Source organism: Accipiter gentilis, chromosome 4 (genome assembly GCF_929443795.1).
Source record: "Accipiter gentilis chromosome 4, bAccGen1.1, whole genome shotgun sequence".
Taxonomy (NCBI): Eukaryota; Metazoa; Chordata; class Aves; order Accipitriformes; family Accipitridae; genus Astur; species Astur gentilis.
In genome coordinates this window covers 14,830,011-14,854,145 of record NC_064883.1, presented here as the reverse complement: position 1 = coordinate 14,854,145, position 24,135 = coordinate 14,830,011, and the positions used below count along the sequence as shown (strand labels likewise).

At 37.3% G+C, this 24,135-nt stretch overlaps 2 protein-coding genes across 2 annotated transcripts; one reads left to right on the top strand and one right to left on the bottom strand.

The window, feature by feature from the left end:
* Positions 1-5,258, bottom strand: LOC126037963 (uncharacterized). Its single transcript, XM_049798942.1, has 2 exons — positions 4,633-5,258; positions 1-127 (listed from the first exon to the last, which is right to left on the bottom strand). Exons 1-2 carry the CDS (start codon positions 5,217-5,219, stop codon positions 76-78), a joined length of 639 nt encoding a protein of 212 aa, XP_049654899.1. The 5' UTR covers positions 5,220-5,258; the 3' UTR covers positions 1-75.
* On the top strand, positions 4,133-23,534 carry LRRC72 (leucine rich repeat containing 72). Its single transcript, XM_049798940.1, is given in 9 exon segments — positions 4,133-4,306; positions 4,308-4,391; positions 9,666-9,735; positions 12,610-12,691; positions 14,134-14,247; positions 17,950-18,039; positions 20,053-20,217; positions 21,475-21,502; positions 23,060-23,534. Coding segments are annotated over 9 exon segments (903 nt in total). The 5' UTR covers positions 4,133-4,202; the 3' UTR covers positions 23,226-23,534.
* The last annotated feature ends 601 nt before the right edge of the window (positions 23,535-24,135 follow it).

Genomic DNA, 24,135 nt, shown 5'->3' with positions numbered 1-24,135 from the left:
TAGGATCATTTGACATAATGTTGTTTACATACCCAGAAAAGAGCTTGCAGCAGACAAGAATTTCTCTTCTGACTGTCAATCAGACTTGGAAGCTGAACTGGAGGAACAGTCCAGCATGCAGAATGGGCTGAGAACAAAGTTAAGAGTTGGTTATTTTGAAATGAATAATATATCCAAATTGTGCTGATAGAAAAGTAAGACTGAGCATTTATGTAGCTGTTGGAACTCTTTTCCATCAGGCCTGTCACATTTGTGGTGGTGGTGGCCTTTATTCTCCAGGGTAGTATTCAGATCTCAAGTCAGGCTGAAGCTGGATGTGAATGAGCTTATTCATCCATATGATGTAGTCTGCCGGGCCAATATTGCCATCGGCTGCATGTGGACTGTTTCGCCTTCTTCCCTTACACTTACCATTGTGTAGCATACATTAATTTATATTACACATAATACTAGAAAAACAAAAGAATTCAAATCTCTCATTTCACAGGCAATAGTATAACCATTCTAGTTAATCATTACCTTTAAATTGAAAATAGTCTGAACTGTTTAAATATAGGGTCAGGCTTGCATTATTTATTGGAAAAAAAAAACATTCTCCCAAAATTCTGCTCCTGAACTTGTTAGAGTCACTGTGATATTGTCAGTGCCATCAGCAAGATTAATAGTATGAGTGAGAGAAGTAATTCAAATGCCTGAACGCTTCAGACAGCGTGGAGTATTTGAAACATCTGTATAGGGCTTGCAGCTACTGGACCTACAGGAGACCTGCACTCTTCTGGAGCAATAGCTGGAATGCAGGTGGGATATCCTACTGATCTTTCCTCAGGCTGCTGGGTTTCACCTGATAAACACTGATAAAATATTTCCGGTAAGAAGAAGATAAAAGGAAATACGCATTTATCTACATATTTTGCATTTACTTCACACCTTTCCAAATGAAATTTATTTACAACCTCAAAAGCAAGTTAATTGTACTAGTTTCTATGTAGCATTAGTGTAACACAGGCAATTTTAAATTTGTCCTAGATAATTCTCTTATTTTTGATGGATGTTCTGTAAGTATGCAGAACTGTACAGACATGAGAGATGGAAAATAATTCTGTAGTAGGATCTGCTTTCTTTGGGGGGTTGGACTGGATGACCTCCAGCAGTCCCTTCCAACATAAATTAGTCGATTTTATAAAATAAAGATGCAGGTTTTAAAAATAGCTTATGTGAAAAAGCCATGGAGCACAGTACCTATGATGATAAGTATTTGATTATAGAAGATAGTAAAGAACTGTGCAACCACCATACTCTATTGGTGACTATTGTATCCATTTCTTAAAAAAAGTGGTGAGTGCAATCTTACTATTTTGTTTTTCATTATTAAATATTTTTCTTTTTATACTAAATAAATACGCTGTAAAAATGCAGGCCTTGTCAGGGAGATGCATTGAAACACACTCAATGTTAAACTGGAGTCAGTAAGACTACAAAGGTGAGACTAATATGCAAGTAGTTTCAATTATCTGTATGAAAATGAAAATAGATTTTACTTAAAATATTTGGGACACTGCATGAAACAAAAATCTTACTAGCATAATATATAGAGAAATTGAGATCTTCAAAACTGTAATTTTTAGAAATTATACAGGACTTGAAAAACAGAAATCAAATATAAACCCTAAAAATAAAGAACAGTTCTAATATCATAGGCTGAATTTTGAAGATTATAAACTTTGGTGATTAAAAATATCACATATTAGACATTGGTTTTAGCACGTTGCATCTTTCACAGCTATTGAACAATAGGTTAAGTTACAAAGAGCTATTGTGCTATTGATTTTTCAGGGATTTTATCAAAATCATTGGGAAGTCAAAAAAACCCAAAATAAAACATGGCAAAACTGATTTAGCCCATCACCTAATTATTGTCCAAGTGTCACTTACTGTGATAAAACTCTTCCCACCATATTTTCCCCAGAAAGGATGGAGAAAGTGGGAGACTGGCCTAGAGAGCATCCAAGCCCATATACAGGGGCTCAGCAATGTGGACAGAGACAGGTTATGTTTTAAACCAGGTTTAATCTGAACTTTATTATCCAGAGCAAATACATGTTTCTATAATGTGGTCTCTAAAGTGATACAATGACAATCCCCTCTACCCATGGTGTGCAGCTGAAGCACAGACATACTCAAAGGCATGAGGAGGCCTCTGAAGTACCTTAGAGAACAAAAGGCGTTGCTGTGTGGGTCAGATGAACTCCCTTAGGCATCTGCAGTCCTGGTGGCTTACAAAGTGAATAATCTCCTGTTCTGTCCTACCACCTTCTCCAGTAAAAAGAGAAGATGTGTGCTTTCCCCTATTTTTATGTTCATTGTCTTGTTGCAACTGCATATCCATGTATAAGAAAATGAAGTATTTTTAGCACAGAAGTATAATGAGAACTTTCTGGAAAAACATGTACAGCAAGTAAGTCATTATTCTGAACGTCCCAAAGGACAAGTGATCATTTATTCATTAATGCACAGCAGTCCAGGAATAGGATTAAAGAGGTGATAGGTGATGTGTTTTGGAAAAGGACAAGACCTAGTCAGTATAAAATATGGTGATGGTTCAGTCTGAATAAAAAAATATTAATTTTCTGCCCAAGTTCCTTTAAACTTAGTGGGGATTTTAATTGTCAACTTGCAGTGGCAGAAAGAAGAGATTAACTTCACTGAATTTTAAACAGTCTCTATTTAGGCATCCAGAGTAAGTCTATAGCTACCAGTTATTAATAAAGCACCTCAAAAAACCAAAACATATAGAAACAAACCTCAGCCCATGTATGTCACACCTCTGTGTTGCAATGCAACAAAATATCTTCTAGAGGTTCCCTCTCTCTCCACACTTTAGATTACTGGATTTGTTTGTCATACCATGTTAATTGGACTAATTGATAATTTCATTATTAAAGTTGACTTTAATAACCATCTCGCCTTTCACAATTCTGAAGTGATAGCTTTATCTTGTTGATTGAAAACACAGAATTCAAATGTAAAATGAAAAAAATATGGATTTCTGCACCAGTTTCTTATTCTCTGGTACATTTCCTGTTTTTTAATACCCTAGAGATATTTTTAGAAGCTAAAATAAGTGATTAAAGACATTTCTGTTGTCAGTTTTATACTTTTAAGATGCCTAGTCTTTCTAGTTGAGGTTTCTATTTGTTTAAAGCTATCTAGCTGAAATGGAAGCCACCCACACAATTTTTCTGTGAAAATTATATATTTGCAATATAATACTTGTACTGCAGTTCCATTCCTCCATCATACACACTACATCTAGTTTCAGTGGTCTGAACAAGCAAAGGCATGTACATAATTAATTCCATGAGGGACAGCTTATTCATATATTTGTGCACACACACAACTCTTGCTCTTTGTGTATCAGTTGCACATAATTTAAAATGACTCTTTCTGCTAACTTGAGTACTCTGTGTAAATTAAATTCTAAATAAAGCTCCAAGTTTTCAGACATAATTTTTTTGTAGCTTGATCAAACATTTTCTATTGTCCTACATACACATAAGAGTGCACACACACACACACACACACTGGATATGGGTTTTTTCTGTGTTTCAGCTTGTGCTATGCAGTAAAACGGTTATAAAAATAACATGGCAACGCATGTGGATGTCATAAACATTTTGTGTTACTTTACAACCAAATGCACTGTCGCAGCAGCGGGCCCATTCCAGGAGCGGGCATGGAAGACGTTTCCTCAGGCACCAAGGCGATTTGCAAGTTGCAAACGAGCAATACATACGGTGTAGATTAGTTGTAAATTAAAGTCACAAGTGTTTTCTTTGTAAGTGACATATATAGATACATACATATAGGATCTGTACTTAAAAAAAACCAAACAAAACTAACAAAAACCCAAATCCACACAGGATTTCTTTTTTTTATTTTTTTTTAAAAGGCAGCACACTTTTTCAGGATGGTGAGGGAATACGACCCAGAAGCCTTCCCCGAGGTAAAGCAGGTCTCCCTCCATTTCCCTCAGCCGTTGCCGTACCGGCATCTCCCGCAGGGACACCCCGCCTCCGACCCCCGGGCCCCCGCTCTCCGGGGAGGGGCCCCCTCCCTCGCCACCCACCTTCTTCCCCCGACACGAAGCCCTGTCTGTCTTAACGCCCAGGGTCGGGCGGCCCAGCCCCCGTTTCGGTGTTAAAATGGTACCACCGTTTCTAAGGGAGCGCCGAGACAGCGCTGCCTCCGCCACGCCAGGCTACCCTCTGTCACCCCCGCGGGGCGGCCCCCTCCCCCCCTGCCTGCCCGCCCCCCGCGGCTCGCGCTCCTTCCCCCCGGCCGCCTAGGAACGGGACTCTAAAATGGCGGCGGCCGCCACCGCCGGCGGGCAGGTGAGCGGAGCGGCGGCCTCTCCCCACACCCCGCCCCGGCGCGCCGCCAGGGCCCGCGCTGCTCTCCCGCCTCCCGCCCGGCGCCCGCCGCCGCTCTGAACGGCGGCCGCCCCTGGCGCGGGCCCTCGCATCCCGCCCGCCCCCGCAGCGCCCCCGGCCCAGCCCCACAGGCGGGCGGCGCCGGCCTCGCCCCCTCGCTCTGCCGGGCGCGAAGGAGAGGGGAAAGCTCGCTACCGCATACCGAAGGAAGGCGTGCTCAGGTCCTCCCGCGGCGGCGGAAGGAGCTAACCTCCCCCGCTCGCCCTGGCAGCGCGGGCCGGCCCCGGCATCCCTCCCTCCCCCCCCCCCGCCCCCCGGCCCCCCCGGGGCGGGAGCGGGCGGCTCGGCTCCTCCGAGAGAGCCGGCCCCAACCCCTGCGCGACAGCCTGCCCTGCCTGGGAGGGATTTGGCCGGGAAAAGCCGCGCACCTGAGCTCTGCCGGAGCAGCTGCGGGCCCTGCCGGGGCCGCGGGCTGCTGTGGTGGAGAGCTGGGGCTGACTGGGAAGGGGGCTCCCGGCGTGGGGAGAGCGTGAGACCCCAAATAACGGAGTCTGAGGAATGCAAATCTCGGGGCACGGTCTCCTTGACTACCTGCCGTTGTATCGGGGATTTCTGTTCTCCGAAGTAGGTGTGCGTTCCCCATTGGTAACGCCCGGCAGCCGTGCGCCTTCTGCAGTCCCAGGGACAGGCGTCAACGCGCTTGGGGTTGTCGCACAGCTGCTTTTCTCCGGACAGCCCTTCTTGTTCCATCTGCAGATTTTGCCTGTGTAGAAAGAACAATACGGCCATTTGTCCCAGATTTTTTCCCCTACTTGGCAGCTGCAATCAGGCCGTATCGAGTTCCTGGGCAAATGGCCACTGTCCCAACATCAGCTGTGTGGGGTAAGCAGCTAGGGTGCACGCTGCAAGTCCCTGAGCTCCTTGCTTCCTCTGTTCAGACAGGTCTGGCACATTTGCAAGTGCGCCCACAGTTATTTTACGTATGTTCAATACACCCAGAACGCGCTGGAGTGATTGTGCAGCCAATAACAGGCCGCTCTAGGCACGCCTGTTGGTGCTTCCAAGACGTTTTGTAGTTGCAAAGTCGCATCAGTTTTGTGTTTTAAACAACGGTGATCTTTATGATCTTGGGCATAATAACTCATGTAGTAAAACCTTTTTTTTCTGATAGATATTTTACTTTTTATCAACCACTAGTAACTTGAGATCCATAATCCTTGTTACTAGGATTCATCGATTTTACAAATTACAGCACATCAGTAATACACTCTGAAAATCAAAATTGTGCCTACATTTTTCAACATTAAATGTACAAGCAGAGTTTCTGGCTGCACTGTTTTGTCATGTGCATGAAGTAAAGTTGCATAAAATAAAGTTGCAATTGTATTGCAAGGTAAGCAGTTTTCTTGTTGATCGCTTGTACTGGGTTGGCTGACCTGAGTGAGAAGCCCATTCTCCAGTCAACATACTTTTTCACTTCATGTCTATGAGCTATGACTCTCCACTAGAAAAGAATATTAGTGTAACATAATTGTTGGAGTATTTTTATCAATGTAAAATAGAGACTGCTAATTTAATACCTCTTTGTCTCTCTTAGACTATGTTATAGTTTGCGAGATGCTGTGATGCATATATTAATTTTGGTGTGTGTATTAATTTAGACACAATATGTATATGTTGTAATGAATCTGTAATTATGCAGTATATTATGCTGACAGATGTACTGTATACTGTCAGGCAGTAGAAAAACAGCTGAAGATCTGTGGCTTTAAGAGGAATGTGGATGTCTTGGTATTGTATCTGGCTGGACAGTAAGTAAAATATGTTTCGTGGTTTGGCTTTTACTACAAGTAGAGCACACAGTAAATGGTAAACTTTCATGGTGCTTTCTGTATCAGACACTATCTGAGCATCATTTATATGTGAAATATCAGCAAATCATATTTATACCTAGTCCATACATGGTGTGAAGGAAGAAATGGTGAAGATACACCAACATACACAGCAGAGCTATACTCACAGTGAAGTAGTTAGCTGCCTCAGCCCTAGATACACGATCCTTCTCCAGCAACCCAGAATTGCTTGAGGGTCTGTAAGTTCACAGTGTTGTGCCTGAACTTCTACCACAGGGAGCAGAGGAGTGAGGCTTAATGGGCTGATCTCTACCTGTTCTAACTGGCTTGTAAGGCTGGGTGGAAAGAGTATCAAGAAGGCAAATGAAAAAACACAGGACCTGCCCAGTCTAAGAACTGCCAAATTTCTGACCTCCCTGAAGAAATCTGTTATTGCAACAGTAAAACTCCTTGGTAGCACCTTTGAAATTACCTGCATCTCTACTACTAAGAATTGAAGGGAGGGCAGGGCAACATGAAGTGAGTACAAGAACAGTTGTTTGGGGCTGGCAGTACTGATCAGAGAACTGATCTCCTCTGAGAGCTTTATGAAACAGCTTAAGATGTAGGGCAGATGAGGAGAATAAACCATGCTAAGTGAAGGAAGGCAAAGCTTTCATGAACCTGTGGGTGATCTAGGTTGATAGAGGTGTATATTGTAGGATGAACATGCTGAGAGGCTACCATAGAATGATGGATACGTGACAGGGCATACTTCAAAGTTTTTGGAAAGCATACTTTGAATTTCTGGCCAGGGCATAATTCCAAGTGTTGCATACCTGCCTGCAGCCTCACAACTGCATCTACTCTTTGTATGGCTGATACCATATATAAAGACCTAATGTAGTTTAATAATTCAGGGTCAAGGTTTTCAAGGTCTCTAGGTCCTATGAATGGGAAAAAAAAAAAAAAAGTGTTGAGGGATTTCAGTGTTGTCTAGCTGGTTTTAGTGGAAATCAAGTGGTCTTGAAAATTTAAATGTACCCACTAGTATCTTTAAATTCCTTAGCACATCTCTTGATTTACATCAAGAAAGTATTTGACGCTTTGTGAAAAGAAAATGTAAAACATATAGTTACTGTCAAAATTATTAAAATATGTATTTTAGAAAGAAGAAAACATACATAAAATCTAAGGGAGAAGTGTAAATAATGAGAAAATTATAAGATTTACATGTATATTTTCTAAACAATGCAAGAAAATTATTATAGTATGTATGTGTAAAAGAATTAAAACTGTGTATACAGTCTTAATAGGCACATTTTCTGATTTTAAATACTTAAATGTGTGCTCTCACTGGCTTTGAAATATTTTTTGATATGGAATAAAAAGAAATGTTCAGATAGCAGATATAGAAGTGATCTGTCTTCCCATGAAAACATTTTGAGAAAGATGATGCGAGCTGGCTTCTCTGATGATTGGAGAGAAGTGAATTCCTTTTATTCTATACCAGTTTATATAAACCTTGAACCTCAGCCAATCTCAGTATCAGATCATGCCTCCTTAACTGTTGGTCTGACATAATTTTCTGCTGGCTGAAATAAGAAAATGAAAAAATAATAATTAATCAAATAAGAGGGAACGAGTTTATATTTTTAAACCACTACTATTAAAGGGACATGAGAAAATGTAGTTTTGGACACTGAAAGCTGTCATCCTGATTAACTTAGCAGTAGGTAAGAAAAGAGTGCTGTAGGCCAAAAAGAATCAGTTTGTAAGAGACATGCAAAGTCTGGAAGGCATATAGAAAGGGACAGGCTCTTTTAAAATGTTAGGGGAATTAAGCTCTACCCGGGGCAAATTAAATGCCTTAATACTACAAAAAACCAAAACAGATCAAGGCTTGGAGATAGTCAAGATGAGGCTGTTTCTAGAGAGGGAGTAAAGCCAATTAAAATGTAAACCTGTAAACTAGGTATAGAACAGCAGTGACAAAGAATATGAGGGTAATTTTGGCTTTGCTACCTGAAAAATAGTTCAGGGGTGTACAGATAGAACTATACAGAAGAATTAGATAGTAGCTCTGTAAGAGCTCTGTATGTCCTGTCAACACACATCTGCTTGTGTTTACTACTTGCAGTAATGTATTTTCTTGTTACTTGTGACAATAGACACATAAATATGTATCTTCAGAGTTTGTTTTTATGGGTTATTTGAGGAAGCCAAGTAAACAGTTTAACAAAGTAGCAGCATGGGATAATCTGGTTTTCAGAAATACAGGAGAATAAAAGTACTGTACCTCAGCTTTGTAGGGTTTGCTCTTGACAGAGTTTTTTTTCAAATGCAAGATCAGAAAAGGTGTCCACTCCCCTTTTGTCTGTATCTGGAGAGTTTGTTGAAAAAAACCGAACGAACCATGGGAAATTAGAGACTAAACTTCATAGTTGGAAAACAAACATCATTTTAGACTGATACTGTGAGGTTAACTTTTATCAATCCCATTAGTTCTTTCTGAAACACTGTCCCTAGTCTTACAACATGTTAAAATCCACGAGGAAAGTTTTATGTCAATTAAAATTTGTCATCTAAAGGTCATCTATAACTGTTCTAGTGTAAATCAAGGACATTATTTAAAGCAATGAAAAATAAGGAGGAGCAATTAGTGAAGATTACTTGGCAGCTCACTAATATTCCCTGTTTACTAGGTAATTTGTTATTTATAGTACACTAGCAAGCTCAAAGTGCTAGATACACAAGTAAGCAAAAAACCCTACCAGCACATAGGAGATAGTTCCAGCCTCAGTGGATGTGCAGTTTGATTTAAAACAAGACTGTTAATGAATATGAGTAAATACTAAGTTTATATGAGGACATGAGAGAAGAGGGGTGAAAAAAGGGCAAAAGATTTCACAATATGCGCTAATATGAAAAATAGTAGGAAATGTACATTCATGTGCTTGGTGTGTGTCTTCTGTTGGCTTCTCTGGCACTGTGGCTGAACAATCCACACTGCACCTTCAAAGCAATTTTCCTTTTAGGTTTGTGTCCCCAGGGTGCCAAACTTCTTCCCCCATGTTTTGAGCAGGATTTCTACAAACTGCAAAGTACATGGGACTCAGTCCTTGGGAAAATAAATGTTGTTATGGAAAAAAAAAAAAAAGTATCAGTTTGTTCCCATTTCTTTGCCACCTGCTGCTTTATTATGTTTTCAGGTGTGTAAAATGCTTACACTGTCTCTGCCATCTTGTTCTTTATGTCTTTCTCTGCTATGGTTTCTACAGAAGTGTGACTTTTTAGTGCTTATATAATATTATTTATAAAAAATTCAACTGTTTATAAAGTGATTAAGTTCCATTAATGCTAAGAAGTTTGTTATTCTTTTTTTTTTTTCCTCTTCCACTAGAGGACTAAGAAGTGTCCCAAGTCTTTCACGGTTTCATAGGTTAAGGTATTTGTGGATTAACAACAACAAGGTAATAAGGTATTCCTTTAAAGAGCAGAACAATGCATCTGGACTCTCTGACTATATTATTTCATAATTTCTCTAACATAAAGTATTATATAATTGTCAAGCAAATAAATTATTTTTAATTTCCAGGCAGATTTAACTGATTTAAATATGTCAGATTTGAAGAAACAGTATTTTTTTTTTACATTACAGAGTATGAACTGATATCTTTTCCTTTAGATTCACATCACATTTATAAATTTTGTGTGTTTAAGAAGCTGAGGTTTTGCAATGATACCTTAGCAATAAAAATAAAGATTGAGTGTGTTTAGAACTGAGTTATTGGCAAAATTGCCTGATAGCGTACTGATACCTGAGGTCTGGGATAGCAGTTTCCAGTGTAGCTCATAGCAAGTATACCCTGCCCACCAGAGTGGGCAGCTCTTGGAACAGACCAAGGGGTGATAATGGCTGTAAGGTGTTCTTAGAACAACTTCCAGGCTTCCTAGTTTTTCAAGAAAGGAGTGGACTGCAGGAAATGCATAGCTCTTTTTTCATGCCCTCGCAGACATGCATAGTTTATTTCCTGGCAGGCTGGTGGTTGAGGTGAGACTCCTTTTTGCCCTCATGAACACAGGTGACACATAACTCTTTCAAATGTGCTTTTCCCTGTGCACAGGGAGTACCACTGCAATGCTAGGGTATTGATGGGGTATCTTCTGCCATTATGCAGGCCATTGTGTCACCTACACTTGTTTGATGTAAGAGAGATTTCCAGGAGAGTGATTAGAGTATGGCATTGGGCCACATTAATTTCTCTTGTTTCCAATGCATTGTGTGGTCCTAAATCAATTACACAAACCACATGCCTTACTTTCTCCATCTGTGCAAATCTAGATTATAGTATTTATTATATCCTGTAGGGGTTTTAAGACAATGCTCTGTCAAAATCTCCGGACACTAATGTTTCCAGCCAAATCTAAGCACATTGTATCTTACACAATATCATCTACTTGACAGCAGAATTAGCTGATTTAGAAATCTCCAAATACATAGCCAACCATTATTAAATGTTTGAATTGAATCCAAACCTTCACCATTAGCCACTGGTAATTAAAAAGCAAGAAAAGTGATAAACCCCACAAATTTCTAACCTGCTTTTAAATATCTTACCTGACTTTCACAGTGGGCTCAAATTCTTAAAACACCAGAATCGTTTGCTCAGGTAAATAAGTAGCTCTGTGAGCAGCAGAAAAAATAAATTTACATTCCATGTCACTTAGGAGTGTATGTGTATCTGCTGCCCCAGGCTAATATCAATTATATAGTATCTTATGTTGACTTGACTAAAGGACCTGTGGTTATCCAGCTATTTTCAAAAAAAGCAAAAATATGGATACATTGAAAGGTTGAACTAAAATCACAGGTATAATAAAGCTTTCTCTTGTATTTCTAAAGGACACTAAAGAATAAGAAGAAATGGCGTGATGACTAAGCAGAACTGATCTTGCTGACCATAAAAGATAAATCTGATTTTTGCACAGACCTCACTTTCCTACCTAAGCAGTGACAAAGAGCATTCTTCTGTTGTTCTATATAATTTGTGTGAAAATGTCATTTTCTGTATAACTTGCGTGGAGAAGCCACTCAGTGGCTTTTCTTAGGAGAAGTCCCAGCTAAATGGTCTAATATGGGGAGCATATTTTTCTGAACTCAGAAGATCTGAGATTTTTTTTTTTCTGTTCTTAAAAATGCATCACAATAATTTTATCACCAAAAAAAGTAAATTTCAGATGATCCTAAAAATCCCAGTCTCATCAAGGAAGGAGAAACACCACTATATACAATAGGTATGTGTGGGCTTTACACTATACAAGATACAGTAATCACTGTGAAGTGTAGGATTTTTTTATTTGTAGCATACTGCTGTTTTCACTGAACCAGGTTTTTCTGAGGTGAAGCAAGACTCAGAGAATGGCATTAATTTGAACTTTGAAGTATCTTTTCTCAGAGGATTTCAGAGAACTTTAGCAATGGAAAAACCTGTCTTATTTTCCTCCTTCCAGCTTTCAGATACTGTTAATATACAGAGCAAAGCACATTTATTTTAAAATCAGTGGCACAATTCAAGGACTGAAATCATTCCCCCACTAACAAATGGCTTTGCATCAAAGAAATCAAAGTAGTGTCAGGAATAAAATTCTGTTTGCTGTTCTTGCATTTGAACTGTAGAATAAATACTTAGGCACCTTTAGTACTCCCAGTTCTCAACTATTATAATGGTCAACTTGGTATCCCATTGCATATACTTTACCTTGCGCTGAAGTCAAGACAATATTAGAACTGAGCTTCTCCAAGCAAGGTTCATAGGGACTGAAGATAACTATTGGGAATATACCCCTACATACCTTTTTTGTTTTGTTTTGTTTTTTTGTAGTTGTAATTGATTTTGTATATCTGAGTAAATGTCATTTTTGGACCTGCTGATGAAGAAATAATTTTAAAACTAGATGTGGGGCTTATTCCAAGGATATATTTCAGGAGTATTCTTAAATCAACATAGAATTATTACATCCTACAAGGGTGTTCTCACAATAAAAAAATATTTCAAATGTGAATAGAAGTAAAAGAAAATGTGAAGAGAAGTAATTCAATAAAATCTGTTTCCAAATATATATATATTAAATTTGTAGCTCAAAAAATTAGGTAAGGCTGTATTTGATGTGTAATTAGTATTTCTAATGAACATTCAGCTATCAAGAGAATCCTTAAACCAAGAGTCTTAAACAGAAATATAAGAAACTACCTATATTAAAACAGTTTTCAAGAGGCCATCTTTATACTTCTCCAAAATTAAATTTAGGCTGACATATAACAGTTTTCCTAACTCTAATTTCAGATCCAAGATTTAACTTTCTTGAGCAAAAACTATTGCTTGACTGAACTCTATCTCAACAATAAGGAACTGACAGATATATCAGGTACCAGTCTTCCCTTTTTATACTGTTGAGCAGAGGCCTATACTTTCTTTTCTGTGTATTGGCATTCAAATTTACAAAAGTGGACAACAGCAAGTAACATGGTTAAAAGCTCCTATGTGTGCATAACAATACATGTTAATTATTAGAGATTTAATTGTTCCAGCATACTTGAGTGGCAATAAGGTGATATGTTTATCCTGGTCAAAGGGATGAAATGTCATTCACTTTAATGTCAGGCAATTGTAAAATATTTTTGAACTTACATGACCATATTTCATATTGAAAGTGAACAGGCAAAGCTCTTTTTACGTGATGATTTGTAGTCCTCTTGCTGGCCAGGTACTCTGTAAACAGACAGAAATACCTTTTGAGAGCCATTTATGAGAGCCATTTATGTTTATATGATGAAAAACTGATAGCAATGCTGACAGACATAACATGAAAATAAAAAGGTAATAAATTAATAAGTTATCCTGCTTGTAAGGTAGTCACTAAGGTTCTGCAGTTTCTTCATGAAATAGTTACATTTATAATCAGAAGTATTTTGCAAAGTTACTGCAAAACTGTTTTATTGTAAAATTGCATCTGTCTTACACTTCTATTTCAGTTTTGCTTGCTCTTGTAGATTAAATTGGCTGTACAAACTAGTGAATTTGTGAATGAAGAGGCCAAAGCATAATAAATTTGTGTATTTTTGAGGCATTTTAAATGTTAATATTTTACTTTTCTCTATCCCTATAAAATGTGGGGATGAGAAATGATCTTGATTAGTTTCTTTGAGATTTTGAGAAAAATGAATCTTTAAAAGAAAGAAAATGAGCACAAGAGACAATACAGAAGATAACAAAATATGGGTAAACAGAAGGGCAAGTATCATTGGTAGAGAAATGTGGACAAGAAATACTGTACAGAATTTGGAAAATGATATGTCTAAGCCTGATGTCGTGTGAGGATGTGAACACATAGTCTAGGTTAGCCACAACAATATTTTCTAATAACATTTTCATACATTAATAATTATTTGAAATTGAACTATTTTCTGAGGAATTCATTATTTATTGTTTGTGAGGCAAAGGTAATATTAGGTCAGGGTAAAAGGAAGTGAAGATGAATTAATCAAAGATTACTGGGATATAGGAGGAAGGAAGGGAGGAAGAAGGGAGGATGCAATTGATGATTTGTTGAGGCAAGGATGATGGGGACAAATGGAAGGAACTGGAATGAAAAAAGGCATATATTCAAAGGAGTGACTAGAAAGATGAAAGTGATATTGAAATCTCAGATAATTTTTTTTTTACTAATATCATGCAAGGTGATACCAAAAGGCAGGCATAGATGGATAACTCGAGTATCAAATTCAGTGTGCAACATAACAAAATAATTATTTAATAAAGGCAGCCAAGTATGGTGAGAATAATGAATTCTTTTTAATTTTATTTCAGGTGCTCTGAAACACCTATGTGCGTTACAGATTCTGTTGCTTCACAACAACCAGTTAAAAAAACTTGGCAAAACAGTGAAGGAATTGAAAGGAATGATAAGCTTGCAGACCCTAAGTAATACCTTATTTTTATTTTGCAGAACAGTGAGCAGTATTCTTCAGTGTTTCTTATCAGGATGTTTCTTGTCCGTTTCCGCATCATTTGCCAATAGCTTTTGAAGCTAATTGTCAATTTCAACCAAATTTGACAGAAGAAAGAGATCTTTAAGACATGAAAATTCCACAGAGAGTACCTCAACTAAGAAAAAACTGCCAAATGAGTTCAGAAGTTAACTCTTTTTGGCTGCTGGCTAGCTAGTCTCCTGGATGAGTAGCTTGGAGGCAGTCAAAGCAGTTTACTGCTGCCTTTTTGTAAGGGAACATGGGAGTACAATGACATTTATCATAGAGATGAAGGGAGCGGAGAAATGGGTGTTACTGCTGTTGAGAGTGTGAGTGATAAGTTACAGAACCCAAATTCCTGCCTCGTGAATTCTGTTGCTCATAGAACTTACTTTTTGCATCTTTTTGGCAGACTGAATTTCTGGAGTCTAAGAATAAATATACAATAGATACTAAGTGTAGAGTACTTTTTGATATACAGGCTGGAAATTAAAGTAGCATAGGCTCTGAAATTTCAAATTAAGTTATACAAGACGGTGTTGGCACCACTAAGTTACAATGTGGGAAGTAGCCTCCAGGGAAGGTAGGATTATATGCTATTAACCTATTGAAAGTAAAAAAGCAAGCCGTCATTTTCCTTGATTCCTAAAGGAATGTCATTATAGGTCCTGCCAAATGCTCAGAACTTTGAGAAAACAGGAAACAAGTTTTGTCTCTTAGTGACACAGTTAATGGAGGTGGATGTCATCAAACCATACCTCCTTATGCATTCAGAAAACTGAATGTCTGATTGCGGGAAAAGAAAATATGGCTTGAAAAGTACACTTTTAACTGAACTTGACACTGTGCCAGAATTAAAAACCAAATCAAGTGTTTAGGAAGACAACATCCCAGCCAAATTATTGTAATTTTTTTCATTATATGCAAGATTGAAAAAATAGTCCATTTAAGAAAGCAGTTGTTTGAAGTGATTAGGCAAAGTCTGGATAGACATCCTATATATGAATGGTCCAATCACCTGAAGTTAGTGTTACAGCCCTACAAATTAATAAGGAGCTTCAGCACAAGTAGGGATTTTGTTGTACTTGTTGCAACAGTCTGTGGGAAATAAAGACAAAAACCAGATACTTAAAGTGCTGCCAAATTTTTATGAATGGCTATCACAATGACATAGTGAAAATTGGGTACATATTGGACTGGCCACCACCATAGAAGAGCAAGTGTTTAAGAGAAGTATCAAACAATGTATAGAATATACCAACCTACCCTGATAAAAAAATTGTTCTTTAGTTTAAAGATATGAAAGTAAATGCTAATCAGTGGAAGAAACTTAATAACCTTACCTTTACAGTTATTCCTTTTTGACCTTTGCAGTCATGAAAAAATTGTCAATGTGTTTGTTTCAAAGAGATTTCATAATAATGAGTTCTCAATTAACAGGCCTTTATTGTTTTAACAAAATGCGCAGCTTCTGAAGATTTACTGGATGGGTTGCTCACGAGTGCAGCCTTTTGAGAGATATGGAGGGTTTCTTTATGGGCTCACCTTGTGCTTACCTCTCCCTTTTGGAATCCAGAATTTTTGTTATGTACTCTGTAAATGGCCTCAACTGATTTATTGTCTGCAGCTGATAACGTCTTGCTGCTAGACCTCAGAAAAGTCTTTCTGTTCTTCACTACGTTTCTACTGCAGTAGTTCCTTTCTGCCCCATGTGGGATAGGCACACTGTTTTCCTATGTTCCAAATAAAGAAAACAGACAAAACTGTGGAGGAAGAAAGCATTATCCCTAATTTGTAGAAATTGCATGACCTTGACAAGAAAGTAGATAGCAGAGCCAAGAATTGATCCCAGATGTTTTGTAAAATAAGACCATCTTGATCCATACAATGGTTGGATTTATTGTAAGAATGAGCAGTAGAAAAATTCATATACTCTTAAAACAAACCTATGCATCAGTGTTGATGAGGAGGGATGTGCTCCAAGTAGCATCCAGATTCAGAAATACTTAGTATCAACCCCAGTTTGTGCCTTGGAAAAGTCTCTCTTGAATCTTCATTCCATTGCACTACTAAACATACCTGCTTTTAGAGATCTTTCTGAAACATTTTTTCTCTCTGGAACGCTATCACCTATTTTCTTGACTCAAGAACAGACTTACCAGATATATACCTAATATTCTTTCTGATGAGCACTTTCTAGAAAAAATAGCTATATACTACTTTGGTAAAAATGGAACTTTATTTTGCTGCCACCTTGTGGGTCTCTTAGCTACTTCGAAGTACAGTGATTTTTTTTAAAATTTGTTGAAGAATTAAAATATTTTAAGTTCTCTTCTGTATACATGAACAAGTGTTTTCTGTGTAAGAGATACCAAATGCCCATTCTAGCCTTACTGCACCCTCAAAATAACTGCTAAATTGCATCAAGCAGTGAGCCCTTTGGCTGTCATACTTATCCTGAAGAACATGAAATGGCATCTTGTAGTTTACAAATCTGTGTGGAGTATTTCCAGACTTTTTTCTTCTTCTAGTATCTCTTACTTGCTTCTGTAATGCCATCTTTCCCTCCCTAACTGCTAAAATTACATATAACAGGATTTTTTACCCTAAAGTGAATATTAGCCACAGCCTTTCTTCAAAAAGAGAAAAACAGACCAGTGTAGACCTTGGTAGAAATTGTCAAAATTATTAAGATTTCTTTTCCTCTGCTCTGATCTCAAGGTAGCAGCCTCCTGATTATTTTTACTGTCTCTGAAGAACAGCATTTGTATAAGGATAAAAATAGCATTATTATGTTTTTAATTTAGAAAAAAAAACCCCCACGCAACAACACTTTATTTGTTTGTTAACTGATTTGGGAATGAGCCAGTTTCTATTTTAATCAACCTTAGATATCACTCTCGTGAAACAAACTGCTCTGGCTAGGCAAATGTTCCACGTCTGGCAAAGCAGCAGCATAGGACTGATACCTGTCTCTGTGTTGCAAAGGTTTGGTTATTCAGGTAATGTGAACCTGAATGTAAGTATTTTAGTCAAGTTGCTAATGGGCTTTTGGAGCTTAGTTCTCAGGAACTTAGGCCCTTTTAAACATTTCACTCTTTAAGTTTCTTGAGTTTTCAACCTCATCAGAAGACTGGGTATTTACATTTTATATTGTGTCTATGGGATAAAATCTTTATATCAGCTATGATAAAGCCTTAGGTGTCTTAAAGCTCATCTGATTTTAATAACTCCCCCTACAAATTTTGTGTCTTACCGTTAAGCCGTCACACCTAAAAAACTAGTGTTTTTTAAAGTAGGCTTCACCTAACAATACATAAAAATATCAATGGCAAACACGTAGTGGTTTTGTCTATATATCATAAAAAATAGAAAAACTTCAAAGGTTTGGAGTGCATGATGGAACCTTTACTCAGTTCTTGCCTGTGGTATTTTGCATACCCTGCAGTAAGCCAATTCTTGCAGTCCATGTTTAGTTGAGTAATTTTGCATGTGTAAGGAGACTATGCTTTGTTTACCCAGCAGAATAACAATTTGAATTTGATAATATTTTGTACAAAATCTTTGGCTGCTATTGATCTTTAATTTTCCTGCCTTGCTAAGTTAGTTGTTTTTCTTTGTGATGTTGTTGGTTTTTTCTGTATACATTTTGCAGACCTATTCCATAACCCTCTGGCACAAGACCCAGACTACCGGCTTTATGTGATATACTTCCTTCCTTCACTACAGCTCCTTGACAGGAAATGTAAGGATTTTGTTCCTCTTCTCAGAAAGCATTGACAGTTGCTTTTGATTTTAATCAGTTTGGAAAAATAGGTGAATTAATCTTGCCTGTTCTTTTATATACATTTGTTGATATAGCAAAAGATCTAATGAACAGATACCCATTTTTTTGCAAGATTTGTCAAGCAAATAGAGGTTGCATGGCATAAACAGTTAACTTTGCCAAATGCTTTTGATTTCTTTTTCTTTTTCAATTGTTTATGCTTATCTTGTATCTTGGTCTATATAATTTTGGGTAAGACAGATAAAAGCCTGTGCTTAGAAACATATACCTACATTTGTGCATTCAAACTGGTATATTCACATGGGTGAGCGTGTTTACTTATATATGGATAATATCCTCAGCTATCTACATGTTTCTGTACACTTTAAATATGTATATGCATATGCCTCTTGATGAGGTACATGCTGACCAAGCTTTCAAATATAAATCTTCATAAATCATCAAGAGAGCTTCCACAGCTTGTCTACTGTAATTCTACAGAAAAAAAAAATTGTCTTAAGAGTAGCCAGATAATAAATCAGTCAATCCATAAACATGCCACAGTGGACTCAGAAAATCAACTTTGGTGATTTTTGTCTCTAGTGTTTGGAGAGCTATGTGATTAGCAGGAGGACTGAAAATTACTGGAGAGCACTGAGAAAGGCATTGATTCCTACCCCAGCTCTACCTTACCAGAAAGTAGTAAGGAAAAAACCATGTCACCTTGAAAACCTGCTCCCAGTCTCTAGGAGAATCAGGATGCAGGACTTGAGCACGGCAGCCACAGGACATCTGCAGGGGCTGGCAGACTGTGTAGCTCTGTCATGAAGGAAGGCTGGTGGTTGGGCCACAGCATGTGTCAGGGTTTGGTGAGAAGCTGCTGGATCCGACCACATGGCCATTTGCTTACACATTCATTTTGCACTGGTACCTCCAGCCTCTGGAATATTTCGTCTTGTGTTACACCTGTGCTTAGCACATCTGTCAGACTGTTTATTAATGATCATTTTTGACTAAGAAGCAATGACTGAAGCTTAATGTGCTGGAAAATACATGTTGCACTTACAACTTTAGAAACACTTCTGTAAAAGTTCCTGGACTTAATCTCCTAAATACAGTTATACTGTAATCAGTCCTGGATTAAGACTTGAGGCCCTAATTTATATCAAGCTGTACCCTGGGCTTTGTCTTTAGTGAACTGTTTCTCTAATATTACAAAGCTTCTTCACCATCTGTGGAACATTACCACAGCATAGTCCTGGCTGTCTCCTTTACACAAGACATGTGCTCACACTTCTGTTACCTCCAGGCATGGCTACTGCAGTTCCTTTCTAATTGTTCCCCTAGACACCATGACTTAAAAACTTCCCTGAATTCAAAATGCTTCTGCCGGCGTTATTTGTGCTAAACCTTTAGCTCACTTCTGTTCCATAGCTGAAGTACTAGATTAGTATGCAGTTCGTATAATTGAAGTTAACATCCCCTATTTGACTTAACAGTCTCAAACTCTTTGTTTAAAACTTATTTTTTTCATTAAAGTGCAAAACAGGAAAATTTGAAGCTTTTCTTTTGATTTGAGAGCACTCCTACAGTTTTCTCTGTAATTGAGCAATGGGAATTGAACTGGCCTTGAACCAGGACTTGGTTTTGCTATTCATAAAAGAAACTTGCCAATCTTTACTGACTTCTGCAGTAGATCTCACTTAAATGGCATGAAAAGTCTTGCTTTCTAGTTTCTTGGTTTAAAACTTCTGATCCTACTGCACTCAAGAGAAAAAACTCTTTATTTTATTGGACAGGGCTTCACTCAAAGCCTTTGGAAGTATCACTCCATGTTCCCATTTTTAATTGTTGTGAAATTACGCAGATTTACACTGCTGTTGTTACAAAACTCTGCACAAAAAAAAAGTGAATCACCTTCTGCATGCAGATAGATAATACCAGCATTTTCAGTTGATTGAAAAATTAAAATTTTTATATCCCTTTTAACAGCAGTTACACAAAGAGAAAGGGAGTCAGCGCTTCATCTTTATAACCGTGAAAGGTCTTGTACCGTGCAGTCAATAGCTTTTGGAAGGAGAGTAAATACACCCCTGGGAGCTACAGTGGGATCTAGCAGGTGCAGTCAACCAGCCAGAAGACTGATGATGCCCTCAGGTATTTATAATAATGTACGGAAGGCATACATTTTTAGGTGATTTGAATTAAAAAAGTTCTTTTCATTCACCTGATAAAAAGTTACCGATTTTAGTAATAAAGTATAAATGCATCAGGAGCTCAACCAAATTGCTTCATAAAAGGAGTAGGAGTAGCAGCAACAGGCAACAAATTAATCCTTCTACTAGGAGTATTGTAGCAAATAAGTTCTAGTCACTCCCTGTAGTTACAGAATTCTCTTTAAAGATAGCTGAACAAACAAAATTTCATTTTTTTCAATATGTGTCTTGTGAGCGTTTAGTTTTACTTTTATTTAATTAAAAACATCTCAGTACACTTCTAGCGACAGTGATCAGCATCATAGAGTTTTGATGCCCTCTAGTGCTTTTACAAAATAATCTCTTGAAGAAAGTATTTGCTTCCAAATGCTGTGTTAAATTTTATGTTATGTTGCCTAGTTTTGTAAGCAGATTCCTTTTTATGCTTTCCAAGCTGGGAATATTTTTATGATGTCTTATAATAGCATATGAATAATTTTTAGAGTTCTTAAAACTTTCCGATCTGGAAGACAGCATGATCCTGGCACAAGAAAGCAGGTGAATACCACCTGGAACCTTGTGACTTGTACCGTATGACAATCCAGAACAAGCCTTGAAATCCCACACAATCTCATCTGCTTTTTTGATGTTTTAAAGATAAGAAAAACAATATTGTGCATAGATGACTGAAATGGTAGCATGTTAAACAGTAGTGTAGATGAAGTTTGGAACAGTAATAAAATACCTGCAGGTTTTTTTTAATATATATATCACAATAGTAAACCTGAGAGCAGTGTATTTAACAATAATTTTGAAAAGGCTGGGAAAAAAAGGATAGTTAATCATATTTAATGATTTATTTGTTTTGCTGATAATTACCAAGGTAGGCATATAATTGTCTTTATCACTACCATGCAATCATTCACATATATAGGCAGTGGCATCATTTTTCTGTGAAAGAAAAAAAAAAAAATGCATGGAACTGTATGTCTACAGGAAATAAAATATAAGAAATACAAGAACTACATAAACTTAAAAAAAAACCCCAACAGATACTTGTTTTCACAGTAATTTAATAAAAGATGATCTTGAACATTTCAAGTCTTCTGCTAGTTTTCAGTTCATTTGAACAAGTAATTTAGGATCAAGATGGTAATCCTCAGCTAGTCAAAATGCTGTACAGCCATTAATGTCTTAATTTGAACTTTTTTTGTTATAGGTTGTGAATTTGGAAATCACACAAATAAGTAAGTAATTTTTTTACATTAGTTTTCTTTTGCATCTCTGAAGCATTTACTTAATTTCCTCTTCTTGTGCCTAAAAAATACCCTAACCAGAAAAAACCTCCAGTAAAATGAGCTTTTGAAAAAATTTCTGGTCTTTGTATTTAACATAGTTGCAACTCTGTACCATTCTGATGAGACACCCTACCCGCTGCTGTCTGAAATTTAATAATGAAAGATAGTCCACGTTTGGAAATGGGTATATAAAAATGTTATTTATTTATAAGATCCAATACTGATCACTAGAAAAAAGCATGCTTTAAGTCTTAGAGCATCAGAATAGCTGTTCTGTATTATGGCCCAGAAAACTTTCTCCTGACTGGCTGTTCAAAAATACATATTCTCTGGAAAATATTATGACTTGTAGAATGAAACTTTTTTAGTCTGTACTTGAAGTTACTTTTATTCTGTTCGGTTTCAAAATCATAGAAATAAATGTAAAACATCTCTCATCTCTGGCAGTATGAAGGATGCATTTCAATGTGATGACATTTTAGATGCTATCTTTATAAGAGTAAATTTACAAACTTCAGTTATCAGGCTTGTTTTTACTTTCTAGCTTTACACACGAAAATATTTGAAAAATTTATTAAAGGAAATAATAAAAGCCTACATATGATGATATCCTTTAGCAATTTGATTTTATTTAGCTACTCACTTTGAGTACAGCTCTTTAAGTTAATTTCTGTTTAAAAATTCTTACCTGCTTTCAGTGGAGTTAGCTGTCTTTATTGATAGAATGGATGTACAGCTTCCTCTCCATCTTATTTATGTAGATGCTTAGGCTTTATACCTTTTCATGACAAAAGTGTGTTATACTTGGCAGAGATAGTCCCATGGTTTGTATTAGGTGTGTTACTGCAGGTACGTCTTTGAGAAATAAGTTCTTGTAAGATCAGGTTTTAGTGTTGTATCTATCTGAGTTAAAAAGTTTTGGTCTAAAATGCAGTCCTTGTAAATTTTGCATTGAAGTTGTGTGTCGGCCACTTTTCTCTCCCAGACTGCAGCTGTGGCAGGATACATGAACAACACAAGCTCAGAGTGTTCTAGATTCAGAGCTTGGAGAAGTGATGTTTGCATGGTGGTTAGTTAAAAGATCCACAGTGAAATAAATATGCATTTAAACTAATGGGTATCATATCACTATGAAATCATAAAATTAGTTTTATGATTTCCATTGAGTCAGAGCATTAAAAGTGTACAACAATTATAATTTTTGTGGAAAAAAACAACCAGTGAGAACAAAAGAACATCTTTATGTCTACTATAAATGTATTTTAAATAATTTATAGACTGATTTTTTCCTTAGAATCCTGTGATTCTGACCTTTTCTCATTTTGTTTAGCTTTCTTAAATATGGTAAAAAAAGGAAACCACCTGAAAATTTTAAATTTTCAAATACTCACTGCTGGTGTCATCATGACTTCTAACTTCACTTTCTACAGTGTGTGTGCAATAAATTAGCTCCAAAGTAGTTTGGAAACATTCAGATAACGCGCATTTGCTTTGTTCTTTTTGCAGAGTACCATTTGAGAACCCCGAAGATGCCGTTTTACTACGGGCAATGACAAGATCTCTAATGGAATTTTCTTCTGTTGACTGGAACAAAGTAGCCACCTGTCAAGAAAGACGGCTTGAAAACAAAGCAGAAGCAACCCATGAGAAGCTGACAGTCCAATTTAGATGAGTGCTTTCTTCCTTAAGAAAAAAAATATTCCTCTCTCTAGTGTGGAGATAAGCCCCTTAAGTAAGTTAATACCTATAAAACAAGTACACTAAAACATGCATCCAATTAAATGAACTTCCAGCAAAAAAAATATTAGTGTACCATCCCTTTTATCATCAGATGTGTAATATGGAGAGTAAAGAAATTAAGAAAGCAAATGATAAATAGTGGCAATGTTACAATATATGTTGCTTGAAATGCAATTCTTAACATACTTTTTATCAGAATTTATTAAAGCTAAACTGCAAGTTAATTTTTAAGAAACTAAGGAAAAATAATTTTATTCTTTATAGTTTCTACTGGGGAATTAGACGACCGTGTTCATTACCAGTAATTTGTCTTCCTCCATCAAAATAAAGATAGGAGAAAGCAACCATTAAGCTTTTCTCATTTCTGAGAGGGATTAAAGTTTCAGTTTGCTAATTTGTGTGCTGCATGACTGCACTGAAAACTCTTAGTTTTATGAGGATACTCATTTGGTCTCAATACAGTGGAACCAAGAGCTCTTAAGCAGGCTGATACCTAGCTCTTGTCTGTGGCTGCTAATGTTCTCCCAGGATGCAGCCTCTGCTTATTGGTCCTTTTGGAGAGACATACTCAATGCACTGCCCCAAGACTGCTGACTGGTTTTAACACAGTCTTTTATAACCACATGGGTCACACAATGCTGTAGCACTACACCTGACACTTTAGGCTTCTAAAGCATGTTACCACTAAAGCATGTTCCTACCACTAAGGAAGCTAGTGGGAAGTGTGCATATAGATGGAAAATAATACATTTCTTCACATCTTTCTCCCTCCATTCTGCCAAAGGGTTAAAGTCAATGCTATCTGATGTATCAAAGCCTTCTTCAGCCTGTGGCTTGCCTTC

Excerpts from the sequence above, each read along its gene's own strand:
- LOC126037963 (XM_049798942.1), bottom strand. The coding sequence starts at position 5,219 with ATGGCCGTATTGTTCTTTCTACACAGGCAAAATCTGCAGATGGAACAA. Across the intron at positions 128-4,632 it reads CCTGAGCACGCCTTCCTTCG|CCCATTCTGCATGCTGGACT; the intron begins GTATGCGGTAGC and ends CTTTGTTCTCAG.